Below are 17,837 nucleotides of genomic sequence, written 5' to 3'. Positions count from 1 at the left end.
TCCGGCGTCACGTTTCTCGACACCTCCGACGCCTACGGTCCCACACCAACGAAATTCTTATTGGAAAGGTATTATTTCTCTCTGCTTAAGTTCTGAATTCAATCGATTGAATTAGTGTATTCGAGTATTCACTCGTGGAGGTTCAATCTGTTTGCGATTTGTGCTAATTAGTTGATTGATCCTGTTTGGTGATTTTCCGCCGAGTATTATTGTTCGAACACTTCAGAGAAGAGATATTCAAGTTAAGATGTACTTGTGCAGTTATGCATTGTGATTTTGACAATCTTCATGATTATTTGAGCTTAATTTATTTGAGGAGATTCTCATGGAGGCTGAGATTTGAATAAAGTGCACTATGATTTTCCTGAACTATTTACTATTATGTTGAAATTGTTGCAGGCTTTAAAAAGGGGTTGAGGGAGAAAGTGCAAATTGCTTCAAACTGGTTCCTTTTCTGCTTCGTATTGTGCCATAGGTTTCATCATTTAAATTTAGTTATTTTGTGGTTTGTAACTTGAAAACTCATCTCCAATTCGATGATGTATGGAAATTTTATTTTACAAAAAGTGGATAGCAAAATTATGTATTTCAAACTCATCTCTAATTTGATGATGAATGGAATTTACATGCTATGTTTATGAGGGCATATTTGTCAATCAGTGTTACTATCATGGTTTTGTAGTAGCCCAACCAAAGACCAAATAAGTTATATGATTATCACTATCAGCCCAAACAAACGTCCGATTGAGATATAATACTATCAACACTATCATGTGAAACCCTATACAACTACCCTATCATACACAATACTCTCATACCAATCAAACGAACCGAGTTAATTCTATAATTCAAACTACTAAGGAAAACAAAAATAGTGAAAAATGAATTTCATGCCCTAAATAACAAAGGCTGAATGTGTATATTGATAGAGTTAGATCACCCATTGGCTCCTATTGCATGACAGAAAAGTATTAAGTAGTATAGCCATATAAAATATAATAAAAATTAGTACTATTATATTATCGAAATAATGAAAATGGATTAAACTCATAAATAAAGGTTGAATTACATAATAAGTGACCCAAATGTTTTATTGAAGGAAACATGGGCCGATAAAAACAGAGCCATACCTAGGCACCTCAATGTTTTAATGAAGGACATGTGGCCCGATAGAAACATAGCCATAGCACAATTGACTAAGGAAATATCATGTCTTACACCATAAGCTTGTTAAATTTGTTGAATTTGGAATAAAAATGCTACTTACTCTGTTATACCATAAGCGAATAAAAATGCTACTTACTCTGTTATACCATAAGCGAATCACATCCTTTTTTGGGATGTCCCACCATAACTGAATCATTTCAATTATAAGAAAAAAAAATCGTTCATCTTACTTTATTTCCCACCTACTTTATTCTTTTCACTCCTCTGTTTTTCCCTCTCTCATACTTTATTATCTCCACTTTAATTTTTAAAATATCAATCTTGTGCCAAAAGAAGTGTCTCGCTTATGGTGAGACGGGGGGAGTACTATAAAGGGCATAATGGAGCAGAACAATCCTTGAAATTGTGGGATGAATTGTGAGTAAATTGAGACAGTCTTTATACAACAACCGACTGTATATTTGAATTTGAGTTTGCAGATGTTGAGGCGGAAGTACTATTTCATTACCGTTTTCAAAATCCTTTTTTGTTGTTTGTAGTCTCACCGCGTGTCTGTATCATTTCATTAACACATTAAATGCTGAAACAAGATGATCTTAATTTCTTTATTCCTTCATACACATATTTATGAGTTTATTGGGTAGCCACGTCGGAACTCTTAGTGTTGATTCTTCTTATTCTAGCTCAGCTAAAATGTTTAGTCAAAGCTCATGACAAAACTCATAATATGCTTGATGGGCTTTTGAACCAAGAATATGACTTAGGGACAGGCAAAACTCTAGCCGCATGACAAAACTCATAATATGCTCGATGGGCTTGTGAACCAAGAATATGACTTAAGTTGTCCCAGAAATCATAGAAATTTGAAATAGAACTATTATTTTTCAGAGTTATGTGATTTTCAGATCCTATTCAATATTCACTACTCTAATCTCTCTGTTGCCCAGACAAGGTTGTCAAACTAACAATTTCACATGAAAATTTTTATTTTTTTTAAGATAATACTCATTCGGTCCCAAAAAAATATATGCACTTTCTATTTTCGTCTGTCCCATTAAAATATGGGCATTTCCATTTGTGGAAAGTTGTCCCCAACTCATTATCCATATACATCAATTTATTTGCAACTTATACCATTATGACCCACGATACAGCTATTAAACTGTAATAATAATGTGAGTCCCACTATATACTAAAATTACTTTAACCATCATTCCCCTCTCTTTCTCTTATTTTACCAATTGTGCATTAATTCAAGTGCTATTTTAATTGCCCATATTTTTATGGGACGGAGGGAATATACATTTTTTTCTTATTAAATTTGATGCATACGGTTGAAGAAGTGGCTACTTTCTTCTTCTTTATATTCATTCTCCTATTTCTTCTTGTTTACCAATATAACTGCATTCTCATTGTTTTTTTTCAGAATTGTTGCTTTCTTCTTCTTTACATCCTCTGTTCTTCTTTGTTTACCGGTACAACTGCACTCTCATCGTGTATCTCCACTCTGATGAGGTAATCGTCTATCTTCATTAAGTGGTCTCCATCTATTAGTTGTGCAGCTATACAACCTACTATTTTTCTTAGCCAAACAATTGTTATTACCATCTCTCTCGTATCTTGTACTCCCTCCGCCCACAAATATAAGAGAAATTTTGACCCAACACGAGTTTTAAGAAATATGGTAGAAAGTTGGTTGAAAGGGTTAGTGGAAGGTAAGTCTTACTTTTATATATTAGGTTTATAATAAAATGTGAGTGAGATAAAGTTTGTGGAATGCGGGGTCTATTACCAAAAGTAGTAAAAAGCAAATGAGAAGTTTATTGGAGGATGGATGAAAATGACAAAATGAGAAGTTTATTGGTGGACGGAGGGAGTAGTAGTTTTGAACACATTGCCTAACCAAACTAAACTCTACAGTAAATACCGCTGGTGCAATGAAGCCGAAAATTGGATTGCGTATACCACACCATTAAAGATTATGTTGTGAATTACCCATTCTATAATGATCCAGTTGATCCTTTGTCTGATCTTTTTAATCAAAACCATTATTTTTTCCCTACCAGATCGTATATCATCACGAAAAATCCATAGAAGTTTGGTGTCTCATATCTTGAATTTAATTTTCTGTCCCACTATTCTAACAATGCCCTTTTTATGCGCATTTTGATCAGGGTTCTCCCATTCTTCAACATTTTCATTATGTAGTTTTTTGGTAGCTCAACACTTCAAATTTTCTTTTATTCAGTTCATCAGCCTATGTTTCTTCCTTATTCATATCTCTAACTATGTCTTTCGACCCCCTTACCAATGTCGAAACGTGTATCCTGTTCCTCTTTATGTTTATATTGGTGGACGAATGAAAAAAAATTGAACTTAATGATGGACAATAGGGGTGTCGAAACAAGTAGTGAGTGACGGATAATTCTTCTCTCTACCCGCTTGTATGGTCAGTTAGATGTGGCTTTACCCCACTTGTATGGGTTCTAAGTTGCTTCTCCTTTGCCCACTTACAAAGTGTGGTTTTGTTAACTCCAAGTGTTGGTGCCATCTTCCTATAAAGATCTATCAAGGGCAGAAAGAGTTCTAACCTTTTCTTCATCTACACTTTTCTTTTTTCCATGTGGACAATCATGAAATGTTTATGATATTTTAGAACACCTTATAAGTTAGTAGAAAGTATGATAAAAAAGCAACGTAGAAAGCCACATTGATTTAGTAGTGCCAAGTAGGATTAAAAAAAATCCACATAAGTTAGTCGGATATGGTGATTGACCTGCTACGAGATATAACAAACGAAATGTAAAGTTTGTGATATTTTATACCAACTTTAAGGTTCGTGTAAAATACCAAATTTTGGTTAAAGTTAATGATTTTAGGGACCGGTATCTCTCTTTTAAAAAACAGTCATAACATGCAATTAAAAGAAATGTCCACAATTCTCTACATAGCTCACATATTTTCCCAATTTTAGCGCTAATAGTTCAAGACCCTATCTCTCATCCAACAATTAGCTAAGGATTCAGTTAGCTTCCAAGAAGCTTCAAGCTTTTCGAATTTCCAAATGTTGTAGTGAAGATGTTTGAAGCTTTGCTTCTCTTTTTTACTTTGTGAAAACTGAAAGTGTGGGATGGAATAAAGAGTGGCGAGTGATGAATGCATAAAGATTAAACTCTATTTTCCTCATGTTTTTCGATTTTTTTAAGAGGAAATTAATGGAATGTTATTATCTTTCACGGTGTGTTTTGATGTATTATATTTTAGCAATAGTTACCTTCTCTTAAATTTAGGACATCCAATTGAATTGTTTCCAAACTTAGGTAAGTTGAAGGAACAAGCTTCCCTTTATTTCCTTTAAATGGCGAAAAAAATTGTAGCTTAGTTTTGTTACCAAGCTGTTATAGAAATAATGTTTTTATTATATTATTATATATAAAAAAACATTCTAAACTGTTAGATATCCTACAGAGCTTTTTTCAGCTGTACAGTTTTATAAGTTCAACATCAATTCTATATTTTATCAATTCAATATCAAAATCTAAAATATCTGTACATTTCACATAATAATTGATACAGCCCATATTATTAATAAATTACTGTAAAATAATTTAATGTTAAAAATCGACAAAATAGATCTCTCGCTGTCTCGCATTATTCGATTCATAATAAACTTCAGAACATATACATGTAATAAACATAGGCATATAAACTCTATAACGGTCACACAATGTTGGATTTGAATCAGTCGCTGGTCAAGAATAATGCTCCAAAGATGTTGGAGTCTGTTGGAGTCAAGAAGTTGTTTGAGATTTTTATGCTCTGTTTCCTTATTTTTCTTGTGTCAGTTGTACAGAAGACTTTGTCTTCTTTGTTAGGCTATTTAAAGCCATTTCCTACTGCTATTAAAATTATCGAAGCTTATTCAGCTTTTGTCAAGTATTGTTTGATCTCAGAACCAACAAATCTGGCATCAGAGGCAGCAATATAAAGTGAGAGAAAGTGTGCAAACACAGCGAGTGAGATGGGAGAATCGAGCAATTTTGCACAACCGAGCATACCAAAATTCGATGGGGATTACGATCATTGGAGCCTTCTCATGGAGAATCTTCTCAGATCAAAGGAGTACTTCGATGTGGTGAAAGATGGAGTAGAAGAACCTGTCAATGAAGAAGTGCTGACCGAAGCACAGAAGAAGACTCTTGCTGATGCAAGATTAAAAGATCTGAAGGCTAAGAATTATTTGTTCAGTGCTATTGACAAATCAATTCTTAAGACAATCACCTTGAAAGAAACCTCAAAGCAGCTGTGGGATTCAATGAAGACTAAGTATCAAGGAAATGCACGAGTAAAGCGTGCACAATTGCAGACATTGAGGAGAACGTTTGAATTGCTAGAGATGAAGAATGGAGAATCCATCTCCAATTACTTCACAAGGGTGATGATGGTGGCCAATGATATGAGAAATAACGGTGATGATATGCAAGATGTCAAGATTGTGGAAAAAATCTTGCGTACCTTAACCGAAAACTTCAATTACATAGTGTGTTCAATTGAAGAATCCAAAGATATTGACAGCCTATCAGTCGATACTTTGCAGAGCTCATTACTAGTACATGAGCAGAAAATGAGAAAGCCGAGCAATGTAGCAGAGGAGCAGGTGCTCAAAGTCTCTCATGAATATCGAGGTGGCAGAGGCAGAGGAAGAGGGTTTAGCCAAGGAAGAGGAAGGTTTAACAAAGCAACAGTGAATGCTTCCGATGTCATAAGCTCGGACATTTTCAATATGAATGTCCGATGGAGGGTAAGGCGAATTATGCAGAGATAGATGAAGAAGAAGGTGATGTACTTTTGATGGCGTACACACCAATCCAAGAAGAGAAGGAAGAGGCGTGGTTTCTTGATTCAGGTTGTTCCAATCACATGAGCGGAGACAAATCCTGGTTTTCTAAGCTTGATGAAGATTTTCGATGCTCAGTGAAGCTGGGAAACAACTCTCGTCTATCAGTGATTGGGAAAGGTGATGTGAACCTATGCGTTAATGGAAGATCTCATATAATTTCAGATGTATATCTGATACCGGAATTAACAAGCAATCTGGTGAGTTTGGGACAATTTGTGCAAAAGGGATGCGAGATTCTGATGCATCATGGAGTATGCAAACTCTATCATCCGGATTTGGGACTTATTATGCAGTCAAGGATGACAGCAAACAGGTTGTTTAAGATTATGGCAACTAAATATAGCATGGTTGCAACAGAGGAATGCTTGAAAACCACAACGATGGATGATCTACAACTCTGGCATCGAAGGTATGGGCATCTAAACTACAAGGGTTTAAGAACGTTGAAATACCAGAACATGGTGAGAGGGATACCACACCTTAACACAGAAGGAGCCGAAAAATGTGTCAGCTGCTTGGTAGGCAAGCAACACCGTGAAAGCATTCCAAAGAAGAGCTTGTGGCGTTCATCACGGAGATTGCAACTGGTACACTCAGACATTTGTGGCCCTATTTCTCCAACATCAAACAGTGACAAGAGATACATCCTCACCTTCATCGACGACTTTAGCAGAAAGGTTAAGATATACTTCTTGTCACTAAAATCTGAGGCTTTTGTTTTCTTCACTAGATTCAAAAACCAGGTGGAGAAAGAGATTGGAGAAACGTTGGCATGTTTGAGAACGGATAGAGGTGGTGAATTCACATCGAATGAATTCAATGATTTCTGTGAAGAAGCCGGGGTAAGCAGACAACTCACTACCGCGTTTACTCCGCAACAAAACGGAATTGCTGAGCGCAAGAACCGTACAATAATGAACATGGTTCAATGCATTTTGAATGACAAAGGAGTTCCTAGGAAATTCTGGGCCGAAGCAGCAAAATGGGCTGTGCATGTATTAAACCGAAGTCCAACCTCAGTGATACAAGGGAAAACACCTGAAGAAATATGGAGTGGAATGAAGCCAAGAGTCGACTATTTCAGGGTATTTGGGTGCATAGCACATGTTCATGTTCCAGACCAAAGGAGAACGAAGCTTGACGATAAAAGCACCATATGTGTGCTAATCGGAGTTAGCAACGAATCAAAGAGTTATCGTTTATACAATCCGACTACAGAGAAGGTCATAACAAGTAGGGATGTAATTTTTGAAGAAGAGAAAGGATGGGATTGGGGACAGAAAATAAAAGAATCAGAGGCTGAGCAATTGGTCTGGGAGGATAGAGAATCAGAAGTCGAGAAAAATATGGAAGAAGCGGTTCAGGAACCTAAAACAGAACAGAACAACGAGGAAGGTGTTCAAGATACAGTACCGATTCCGATTCAAACTCCTACGGCTCAGAGAATCAGAAGAAACCCCGCTTATTTGCTGGATTACGAGACTGGAGGGGAAGAAGAAGAAGAAGAAGAAATTGCTGGTCTCGTAATGTTTGTCTCAAACGACGATCCTGTAACCTTTGATAAAGCCAGTAAAGAAGACAAATGGGTAAAAGCCATGAAAACAGAGCTGGAGTCAATAGAAAGGAATGGCACTTGGTTTCTCACAGAGCTTCCAAGCGGAGCAAAGAAGATTGGAGTTAAATGGATTTATAAGACAAAGCTTAACGAGAAAGGAGAGGTTGACAAATACAAAGCTCGGTTAGTAGTCAAGGGTTATGCGCAGGAAGAAGGGGTGGATTACAGCGAAGTCTTTGCTCCTGTGGCACGTTGGGATACTATTCGTATGATCCTAGCTGTGGCAGCTCAGAAAAACTGGTGTGTTTATCAGTTAGATGTAAAGAGTGCCTTCCTTTACGGCGAACTAACGGAAGATGTTTTCGTGGATCAACCAGAAGGATACATAAAGGAAGGAGAAGAGCACAAGGTATACAAATTGGTGAAGGCACTATACGGCTTAAAACAAGCTCCAAGAGCTTGGTACAGTAAGATTGAAGCCTATTTTGTCAAAGAGGGCTTTCAGAGATGCGAGTACGAGTACACACTTTTTGTTAAGACTGAAGAAGGTGGCAGATTTCTTATTGTCAGTCTTTACGTAGATGACTTAATCTTCACAGGAAATGATGAAGCGATGCTTAAGGAGTTCAAATCATCTATGAAAGAAGAATTTGAGATGACCGACTTGGGAAAAATGAAGTATTTCTTAGGTGTTGAGGTAACACAAGATGAAGATGGGATCTTTATTCATCAAAAGAAATATGCTGGGGAGATTCTAGAGAGGTTCAAATTGCAGAATGGAAATGAAGTCAAGAATCCTATCGTGCCGGGAGTGAAGTTATCAAAGGAGGGAGATGGAAACAGAGTCGATTGTACGTTGTACAAACAACTCATTGGAAGCTTGATGTACATCACAACGACAAGACCTGATTTGATGTTCGCAGTTTGTTTGCTGAGTAGATACATGGCGGATCCCAGAGATGAACATATGCAAGCTGCAAAACGAGTGTTACGATATATCAAGGGTACTCTAGGATTTGGTGTGTTTTACAAAAGAGGAATGACGGAGGAGTTGACAGTTTACACAGATAGTGATTACGCCGGAGACGTTGACAATAGGCGTAGCACAAGCGGCTATGCATTCTTGCTGAGTGGAGGAGCTGTTGCGTGGGCCTCAAAGAAGCAACCGGTAGTTACTCTATCTACTACGGAAGCTGAGTTCATTGCTGCAGCATATTGTGCTTGTCAGTGTGTGTGGATGAGGAGGATTTTGGAAGAATTTGGGTTAATGCAGTCAGGTTGCACGACAATTCTATGTGATAACAATTCAACAATTAAGTTATCAAGAAATCCAATTCTTCATGGTCGCAGCAAACATATCGATGTCAGGTTTCATTTTCTGAGAGATCTCACTAAGAATGAAGTTGTGAAATTGGTTCATTGTGGAACTAATGATCAGATTGCAGACATATTGACTAAGCCATTGAAGTTGGAAGCTTTTGTTCGTTTAAGAGAGAAACTTGGAGTTTGCGAGAGAGTAAACTGAAGCTAACGCTTTCAGTTTAGGGGAGGCAATGTTGGATTTGAATCAGTCGCTGGTCAAGAATAATGCTCCAAAGATGTTGGAGTCTGTTGGAGTCAAGAAGTTGTTTGAGATTTTTATGCTCTGTTTCCTTATTTTTCTTGTGTCAGTTGTACAGAAGACTTTGTCTTCTTTGTTAGGCTATTTAAAGCCATTTCCTACTGCTATTAAAATTATCGAAGCTTATTCAGCTTTTGTCAAGTATTGTTTGATCTCAGAACCAACACACAATAGGTCCAAATTAATTATGCAAACGCACACACCTATATCACAAAAATAGATTATTTATGAATCATATTTATATCATTCGTTATTTTATTTACCAAAATTACTAGTATAAACATTCCAATTCTCTTTAACTTAATTAAAATTCCGAAGCTATACTTTAAAATATCCATGTTAGTAATTAAAATTCAATGCCCATTTACGATTACGACGTACAAGTTTGAAAAGTGAGATATTACTAGGTTAATCTACAATAGAAATAATTTGCACTAGTTATAGCCTTATAGGTGTAACGATTAGAAATTTAGAATCCCTGATGGATTAGAAGAATGATAGTATGATGTGTGAGAATCATATTATGCAATCGTGTAGAAAATGGTAGGTACGTAAACGTTGATCACTAACCGTCCCCTTAAAATAATTATTATTGTTGATAAAAAGATTAAGACAAGCAAGCTAAAACATTCATTAGTCTACTATACAATAATTGAAATTAACTTCGATTTTTTCATGTTTCGCTCTCATCAATTTTTATTTGGCACACGAACAATGATATTATTAACCCTTTTTACTCCTCTAAATCTGACACGATTCGCCAGTTTAGATATTCGTCCTTTTTACTCCTCCAAATCTGACACCATTCGCCAGGTCATTTGAAGTCTCAATTATCTTTTTCTATTTATATTTAATGGATCTTACCATCATTAATTATTACTGTCACATTATATTATAAAATGGTGTTGGGACATGAGGTTAATTTTTCCATGTCCAAACCTCCGGCTCTATATATACCGATTGATAAAAAAACTTGATGCAAAAGATTCACCACAAATAAATAAATGAATTAGTTTTGTATGTCTTTGACGTACGTGGTTTGTGAATAATAATAATTTGAAAGAAAAATATTTGCAGTGGAGAAGTCCACATCATATGGCAGGTAATTTATTTCACTAACGAGGAACAACAATCAAATCCAGCTTTGGTTAACAAATTCCACAACTCAAAAACTAAAAAAACAATAACAAGACAAAATTTATGATACACAATAACACATCCAAAGTTGTAGCTAACCAACATAAATACATATGTTTCCAACGGCCAAGGAAGCGTGTCCGAAGCTATGAAAGGAAAAATTCATGCGCTTAGGCCAACTGTTCCCACCAAACCCCCCATTATACCCCAAGGCCCAAACATAAAACCGTCAAATCACAATACTAGAATAAGTTGTTTCAAACCAAACATAGAATGATCAAAATCATTCACCCCAAAATTCTAATCCCATTTTGAAAGAAATCCCACATATAGTGATTCACCTCAAAAAGCAGCCTCCCTTTCCGCTCACCAAATCAAACCTATGTACACACTCATGCACGCCAAGAAACACTACTACCCATTACTATAACTCAAACACATGACTCCATCATCAAATTACCATTTCTTCAACTACTACTACTACAACTCCTTCTCATTCCACCACCACCTCCTTCATTCCACAATCATGAACACAACTTCCTACGACCTCGCTCCGAAGGCATTGGCCGCGGGCTTCCTCTCCTTCTTCTGCGAGATACAGAAGATGGAGATCTTCCTGGCCGCGGCAGTGTTCGTGGTGATACACTGCCTGCGGCAGAGGAAGCGCCACGGCCTCCCGAGCTGGCCCTTGGTCGGGATGCTTCCGTCCCTGATCCTCGGCCTGCGCGGGAACATGTACGAGTGGATCTCGGATGTTCTGAAGGGGCAAAATGGTACTTTCATGTTCAAGGGGCCGTGGTTCACCAACCTCAACTGCGTAGTCACATCCGATCCGCGTAACCTAGAATACCTTCTCAAGACAAAATTCCCCAATTTCCCGAAAGGCGAATACTTCCGCGCCACCGTGCGCGATCTCCTCGGTGACGGGATCTTCAGCGCCGACGACGAGATATGGCAGCGCCAGCGGAAGACGGCGAGCTTGGAGTTCCACTCGGCTAAATTCCGCCGCATGACGACTGATTCATTACTGGAACTCGTCCACGCGCGGCTGCTTCCGGTTCTAGAAGATTCGATTGAGAAATCCGAGTGTATTGATTTGCAGGACATCCTCCTCCGCCTGACGTTCGACAACGTGTGCATGATCGCCTTCGGGGTGGACCCGGGGTGCCTGAGCCCGGGGCTGCCGGAGATCCCGTTCGCGGCGGCGTTCGAGGCTGCGACGGAGGCGACGATCGCGCGGTTCGTGACGCTGACGCTGGTGTGGCGGGCGATGCGGTGGATGGGGGTGGGGAGCGAGGGGAGGCTGAGGGAGGCGATCAAGGGGGTGGACGGCTTCGCGGAGGAGGTGATCAGGGAGAGGAGGAAGGAGATGGAGGCGGATCGGCGGCGGAGGATGGATCTGCTGACGGTGTTCATGGGGATGAAGGAGGAGGATGGGAGGAGGGCGTTTTCGGATAAGGTGTTGAGGGATATTTGCGTCAATTTCATATTGGCGGGGAGGGATACGTCGTCGGTGGCGCTGAGCTGGTTCTTCTGGCTGCTGGGGCAGAATCCGGAGGTGGAGGAGAGGATTTTGGAGGAGGTTTGTGGGATAGTTAGAGAGAGAAATGTAGAGAGAGAGGAGGAGGAGGTTGTGTTGAAAGCGGAGGAGGTGAAGAAGATGGACTACTTACATGCTGCACTGTCTGAGGCCCTTAGGCTCTATCCTTCTGTCCCTGTTGATCACAAGGAGGTCAGTAATACTCTCTCCGTCCATAAAATAAATAGTCGATTTTGTCCCATAGTTTAAAACGTTTTTGAAAAAGTCCCATTGTTTCAGGTAATTAGAATTTAGTATCCATCGTTTCTTATTTGGTAATGAATGGGACAGAATCGACCATTTACTACTGAATTGTTTAATGCTTGTAGGACAAAAAATAGATAAACTCAATATATAAAATTGATTATAGTTTTGGTAATGAACGTAATAATAGGTGTTGGAGGATGATAAATTTCCTGATGGAACGGTGTTGAAGAAGGGCACGAAAGTTGTGTACGCGATCTACGCAATGGGGCGAATGGAGGGCATTTGGGGGAGTGACTGCAGGGAGTTCAAACCGGAGCGGTGGTTGCGCGACCGGCGCTTCATGAGCGAGTCCGCCTACAAGTTCACGGCCTTCAACGGGGGCCCTCGCCTTTGCTTGGGGAAGGATTTCGCCTACTACCAAATGAAGTTTGCGGCCGCCTCCATCTTGCTCCGGTATAGGGTGGTGGTGGTGGAGAACCACCCGGTGGTGCCCAAGATGGCCTTGACTATGTACATGAAGTATGGATTGAAGGTGGTGTTAGAGAAGCGCGATCGTAATCAACTTGACAAATATCTCAGCTTCAAAGCCATATGAAGTTAATGCTTTTGAAATTTATGAGTGTGTATGCAAAATGGGGGTGGGTAATTGGTAAGCATGGAGACTTCTTGGAATAAGAAGAAAATGGAAAATATTATTTGATTCAAGTGGCTGGTTGATTTTGTGATGTAAGTAAGTTTGCCATTATTTTTTTATTGTACGATTACAGTTAATAATACTGATGTTTGAAAGGTGCGCTTGATTCTTCCATTAGATGGTGTGCTCATCTAGTCATCTTACAAATTTCAATTGATGATCTCATACAGTCATTTGTAAAGTAATTAACGAATTATATATAATTATCGCACTATTTCATAATAACGTGAGAAAATTTAAGTAATACTAGTATAACGAAATCACAATTGTAATTATATGTTATGTACTTCCACATTCAACTTTCAAGTGACCGTCTATATAATATATGTAATTCATCGGAGTGAGAACGTTAGTTCTACTACACGTAGCAATATAGTAGTACTAGTTTTTAATGTATGCTAGTATTCATATATAAAAAACTTCAAAAAAAATTCCGTACCTTCATCCACTTCCACACCTTCCCCTTTTTAGTTTAATTTTTTATATTCAGGTCTAACCGTCTAAGTGATTGTCCTATACAATATTGGTTACTGACATATTCAAATTCAATGTTTATTTAATTTTCAATTAAATTGAAATTGTTGATGGTGCTTCGGTGCAATTTCATCGCGTATATAGCGTTGTATTGCGGTGCCAACGATAAATCAATATTTTTTTAATATTCTATTAATGCTAATGTCTTTCTTTGGATTACCAAGATAAAATAATAGTAGTAGTAAATATTTTGTGAATTACTCCCTTTATCCCAATTTAAGAGTCCTAATTGCTTATATACACTTTTATAATAAAAGTGTATATAAGTTGGTAAAATGTAGGTTGAATAAGTTAGTGGAATATGAGTCTTACTTATATACACTTTTATAATAAAATGTGGGTGGAATAAGTTGGTAAAATGTGGAGCCTACTTACCATTTATGGTAAAAGTGAAATATGACTCCTAAGTTGGGACAGACGAAAATGATAAAATAAGACTCTTAAGTTAGGACGGAGGGAGTAGGTCTTTTTTGTCATATTTAGTGAATTAGGTTAAATAAGAATAAATTGTAAGAGAAAATAGAGTAATTTTTATATGTGAAGATTAAGGAATAAATATGTAATTAATGAATAGTTTTGACTGGCAATAAGTATGAAACATAATAAAATAAAAAAATAAAATAAAATAAGAGAGATAATATAATTAAGAATTTAAGTATGTTAAATTTTTTTTAAAATGACTAACCTGAAACGGCCTGCTAAGAAATGTACTCACGATTCAACGGATATGAAAACTGAAAAAACGGTAAGAATTGGGCCTTTCAATTCAAATAATAGTAATAAATAAGTTGCTAATAGTTGGACCTTTATGCAATTTATCCATTGGAGTCATTATTTTTTGATGGGCCAATAGATTATGATGCATCTTTTTATAAATAATTTTGTAATCCAAGAAGGTCATCGGCGTTAATTACCATGTTTCATTATTTATTTTGAAATATGTTTAAAATTAGAAATAGATTTTGCTTATAAATGTAGAAGTGTTCATTGTAAAATCATAATCGAATTATATAGAGAAATCTCGCATAATAGCCCAGACGCAGCAATGGAAGATAGTTTCAAAGTTCGCGTAGATAAGGTGTTCGGCGCTCTCGGCAATCATACGGCGCCATCCGCCGGCGTAAGCCCTGCCCTCTGGTCCCTCACCGATGAAGAAATCGAACGCCGAGAATGGAATCGCAACAAGAATATTACTCGAGAAGAAAAAGACCAATCTGAACCCTCCTTTGACCTAGAATCGGATCTTAACGAGTTGAGCGAAGAGGAAGATGAAGAGGAGGAGGAGGAGGATGAAGAACAAGAAGAGGGCGAGGAAATTGATGGTTCCAAACGACGCCGTAACAACAACAACAACGGCGGTGGCGGCGAATCTAGCGTTGAGGAGTATTTGGAAGTTCAGTCCAATATTGGGCGCGACTGCACCCTTGATTACGAGGTATTTTATTTTTAATAATGCTCAATGTTTCTCGTTTATAATACCAATGATTTCGTGCTGTGATATTTCTAAATCCTGAAAATTAATTGCCAACTCCATGTACGGCTTTTTTTTCAGTTTTAGAAATTAATTGCTGCTTAATACAACAGATGTGATAAGAAGGATCATGGTGCTTTCTGGTTTTTCTTTAAGTTTGAACTTGAATTTAGTCTTAGAAATCAACCCGGGAGTGTGCCAACTTTATAGATGGGCAAAGTTATATCTCCTCAGTGCCCTCACACCGCAGATTACCAAACCAAAAACCTTAGAACCAGGAATATGTTCTTAGTGTTTTAACTTTCATGTGATATTAGGTCATTGCACGTTATTGTGTGTTTTAGGCTTTTTTATGCATCTCCAGTACATCAGTGTTATTGTGCAGCTCTTCTCACATCTTGTCAACTAATTCATACGTAACCAATTACTGATGTTACTAATGATTCTTTCATTCGATTTAAAGTTCATCGCTGTTGGAAATAATATAAAGCATTTATGCTTGTCTGTATGCCCCTTAGATGTGTGGTTGAGCACTCTGTACGGACATACATATATGGCGTATTTTTCTTGTTTCTACACACTTTGAAGTTCAAGAGGTTCACTTGTTGCACATGATATTGTGTTCCCCACGCATATTTTTCCCGCTATCAGAATAATTCTTAGTTATATCTTATTCTGCTGATAAAGGTTGCATTGTGTATTTGATGCTACACATTCATCACCAGGTCATTAAGTCCACTATATGCATTCTTATTCACAACTTGGTAATTGGCTGTTTTTCTTTTTTTTTCCTATTTGTATAGTGCAAATTATAATTGTTGCCCTTGGTCTTTTTGCTTCCATATATGGGTTTTTGTTAACCTTTTAATTTCATTTTTTTTGTTTTACGCAGGACGAGGAAGATGAATTTGACAAAGTCGCTGCTGGCTCGGAAGAAACTGATGACCGGATATATCTAAAAAACGTGAAATGTGCTGACTATGAACTTGAAGAAGTTATTAGATATGGTGAGATTCCCAGCTCTTTCCAGGTTACTGCAAAAGATCCTCGGGCCAATCGCTCAGCTGCAAAAATTAGACTGAGAGAAGATGCAGAGGCTACTGGAGAACTTGATGGTTTACAACTTTCTGATAGCTCCATGGCCACAAATTTGGATGCTGAAGATATCAAAAAAGGAGAGTTAGATATAGATAATCCTAAGCCGATCCTGAAAAAAAGAGATATTTCGATGGACACCAAATCACAGAAACGTGTTAGATTCATGGCTGGCCCTGAAAGTAGTACTCATGAGGATCAGCAGGCAGCCAGTGATTTGGCATCAGAATCTCGTGCGATGAGTGATAGTTCAGTGTCTGAACAGGCTTCTGATCCTTCTAAATATTCGGCAGGGGTTCCTGATTATCTTATAAACCCTAAAAAATACACGTGCTATACATTTGATTCATCAGACGATATGGATGAAGAATCAAATCGAAAAGCACATGCTGACTTCTTCCATGACCTGAGGAAAAAAAACAGCGATACGCTGATGGAGGAGATGCCTATGGAGTTACCAAAATCCATTGTGTTCACTCCAAAAAAGAAAGCTGAAAATGACTCAACAGCAAAGAGTGACAGCGAGCTCAAAACACGAGAGAATCTCGAGAACAAACGCTGGTCTGTTGATATTACAGCAGAGATCACCCAAGAAAGTGAGATCTCTGCAATGGAAGAAGATGAACCAGTCCACGTAGCTGTTGATGAATGTCCACGTAGCTCTCAGAAACCAGGTCGTCAATACCGCACGAAGACCAATGGTAATGCTGATGACAACTTAGATTGATTGTAACTCGATAAGAGCTGTTGATACATAAGGGTTTGAAGATGTCCGCGCATATGTTATATGAGGCATTCGTCTCTATTGCTTGCCATTTTCTTACCTACTGATCAATCACATCCCCCTATTGCATACCGTCTTGAGCTGAATCTATTTTTAGTCTATTGTTCTGGTCTTATTGCTTTTGAGTATCCGTCTTAAAACATTAGTAGTACTTTTTATGGAAAGTAGATTGTGTTTTTTTGTTCATATTCATCCATCTCTGTTCGCCTTATTCCTTTCATGGGGACCGGAGCAACTCTTTGAGATGTTAAGCAGATACTCCTACTGTTCTTAAAAATAGGGTATTATTTGATTCGTATATATTTTTATTATTAGTTCTTCACAATCACAACACATTAGTTTCAATTAATATTACTTCATTTTTTTCTCTTTCATGGAGTACTATATTAATTGAGCATTAAAACTCGTGTCATCTACTCTACTAGTATAAAGACTCTTTTTAGGGAACATAGTAAAAATGTTATTTCATCATGTTATTTACAATACTGGTTTATCTATTGTATTAAGAACCAAAAAATGTAGAGATTATAGGGGTCTTCATGATTCATAAACCAGATATGGTGGGGATAAATAATTAAATGGTAGTTCTCGAAAGCAAGTCATATCCAGATTAAGAAATTTGAAACGAATAAGTCTGAGGGTATAAAACTAACATCAATTCAAATTGAATTGCTCACGGATCCATTATTTTAATTGATATTTAACGCAATTGTAACCAAAACGAAAAAAATATTCTCTCGAGCGTTTAAAATTTCATGAACAGCTTCCATAATAAGTATACATGTGAAGCAGAGGAAGAAGATGCAAGGCATCTATGGTACAAAATGAATATTTCTGGACATATATTAGAGATGGAGCCAGTTGTATCTTAAGAATTAATCTAAGATATTGAAACAAAAAGGTATTACTATAGTATCTATTTGCCTTTCATATATGTGCACAATTGGTACCTCTTTCTGACTGCTGAGAAGGAAAATTTGAAAAAACACTTCTCAAATCTCAACTGAAATACAATCTCTCCTTTTACAGGCATCTTTAACTTCATCCCCCCCCTTTAGAGCATCTCCAATGCTGGCGGACGTCAAATAGCCGT

General features: G+C 37.6%; 3 protein-coding genes across 3 annotated transcripts; all 3 read left to right on the top strand.

Moving 5' to 3' along the window:
- Positions 1-5,188: 5,188 nt before the first annotated feature.
- LOC121770190 lies at positions 5,189-5,992 on the top strand. The gene has a single exon (XM_042166970.1). It carries the CDS (start codon positions 5,189-5,191, stop codon positions 5,990-5,992), a length of 804 nt encoding a protein of 267 aa, XP_042022904.1.
- Positions 5,993-10,728: 4,736 nt separating this feature from the next.
- LOC121770839 (cytochrome P450 86B1-like) lies at positions 10,729-13,045 on the top strand. Its single transcript, XM_042167616.1, has 2 exons — positions 10,729-12,112; positions 12,354-13,045. The coding sequence occupies exons 1-2, from the start codon at positions 10,820-10,822 to the stop codon at positions 12,759-12,761; spliced, it is 1,701 nt and encodes a 566-aa protein (XP_042023550.1). The 5' UTR covers positions 10,729-10,819; the 3' UTR covers positions 12,762-13,045.
- Positions 13,046-14,361: 1,316 nt separating this feature from the next.
- Positions 14,362-16,932, top strand: LOC121772494 (uncharacterized protein DDB_G0283697-like). The gene is made up of 2 exons (XM_042169620.1): positions 14,362-14,829; positions 15,758-16,932. The coding sequence occupies exons 1-2, from the start codon at positions 14,440-14,442 to the stop codon at positions 16,685-16,687; spliced, it is 1,320 nt and encodes a 439-aa protein (XP_042025554.1). The 5' UTR covers positions 14,362-14,439; the 3' UTR covers positions 16,688-16,932.
- Positions 16,933-17,837: the final 905 nt, after the last annotated feature.

This window comes from Salvia splendens, chromosome 16, assembly GCF_004379255.2.
Source record: "Salvia splendens isolate huo1 chromosome 16, SspV2, whole genome shotgun sequence".
Taxonomy (NCBI): Eukaryota; Viridiplantae; Streptophyta; class Magnoliopsida; order Lamiales; family Lamiaceae; genus Salvia; species Salvia splendens.
Note: the sequence above shows the minus strand (reverse complement) of the source record. Positions and strands in the feature narration are given on the sequence as shown.

Coding starts and splice junctions, on each gene's coding strand:
- LOC121770190 (XM_042166970.1), top strand. CDS start 5,189: ATGGGAGAATCGAGCAATTTTGCACAACCGAGCATACCAAAATTCGAT.
- LOC121770839 (XM_042167616.1), top strand. CDS start 10,820: ATGACTCCATCATCAAATTACCATTTCTTCAACTACTACTACTACAAC. Junction 12,113..12,353: donor TCCCTGTTGATCACAAGGAG/GTCAGTAATACT, acceptor ACGTAATAATAG/GTGTTGGAGGATGATAAATT.
- LOC121772494 (XM_042169620.1), top strand. CDS start 14,440: ATGGAAGATAGTTTCAAAGTTCGCGTAGATAAGGTGTTCGGCGCTCTC. Junction 14,830..15,757: donor ACTGCACCCTTGATTACGAG/GTATTTTATTTT, acceptor TGTTTTACGCAG/GACGAGGAAGATGAATTTGA.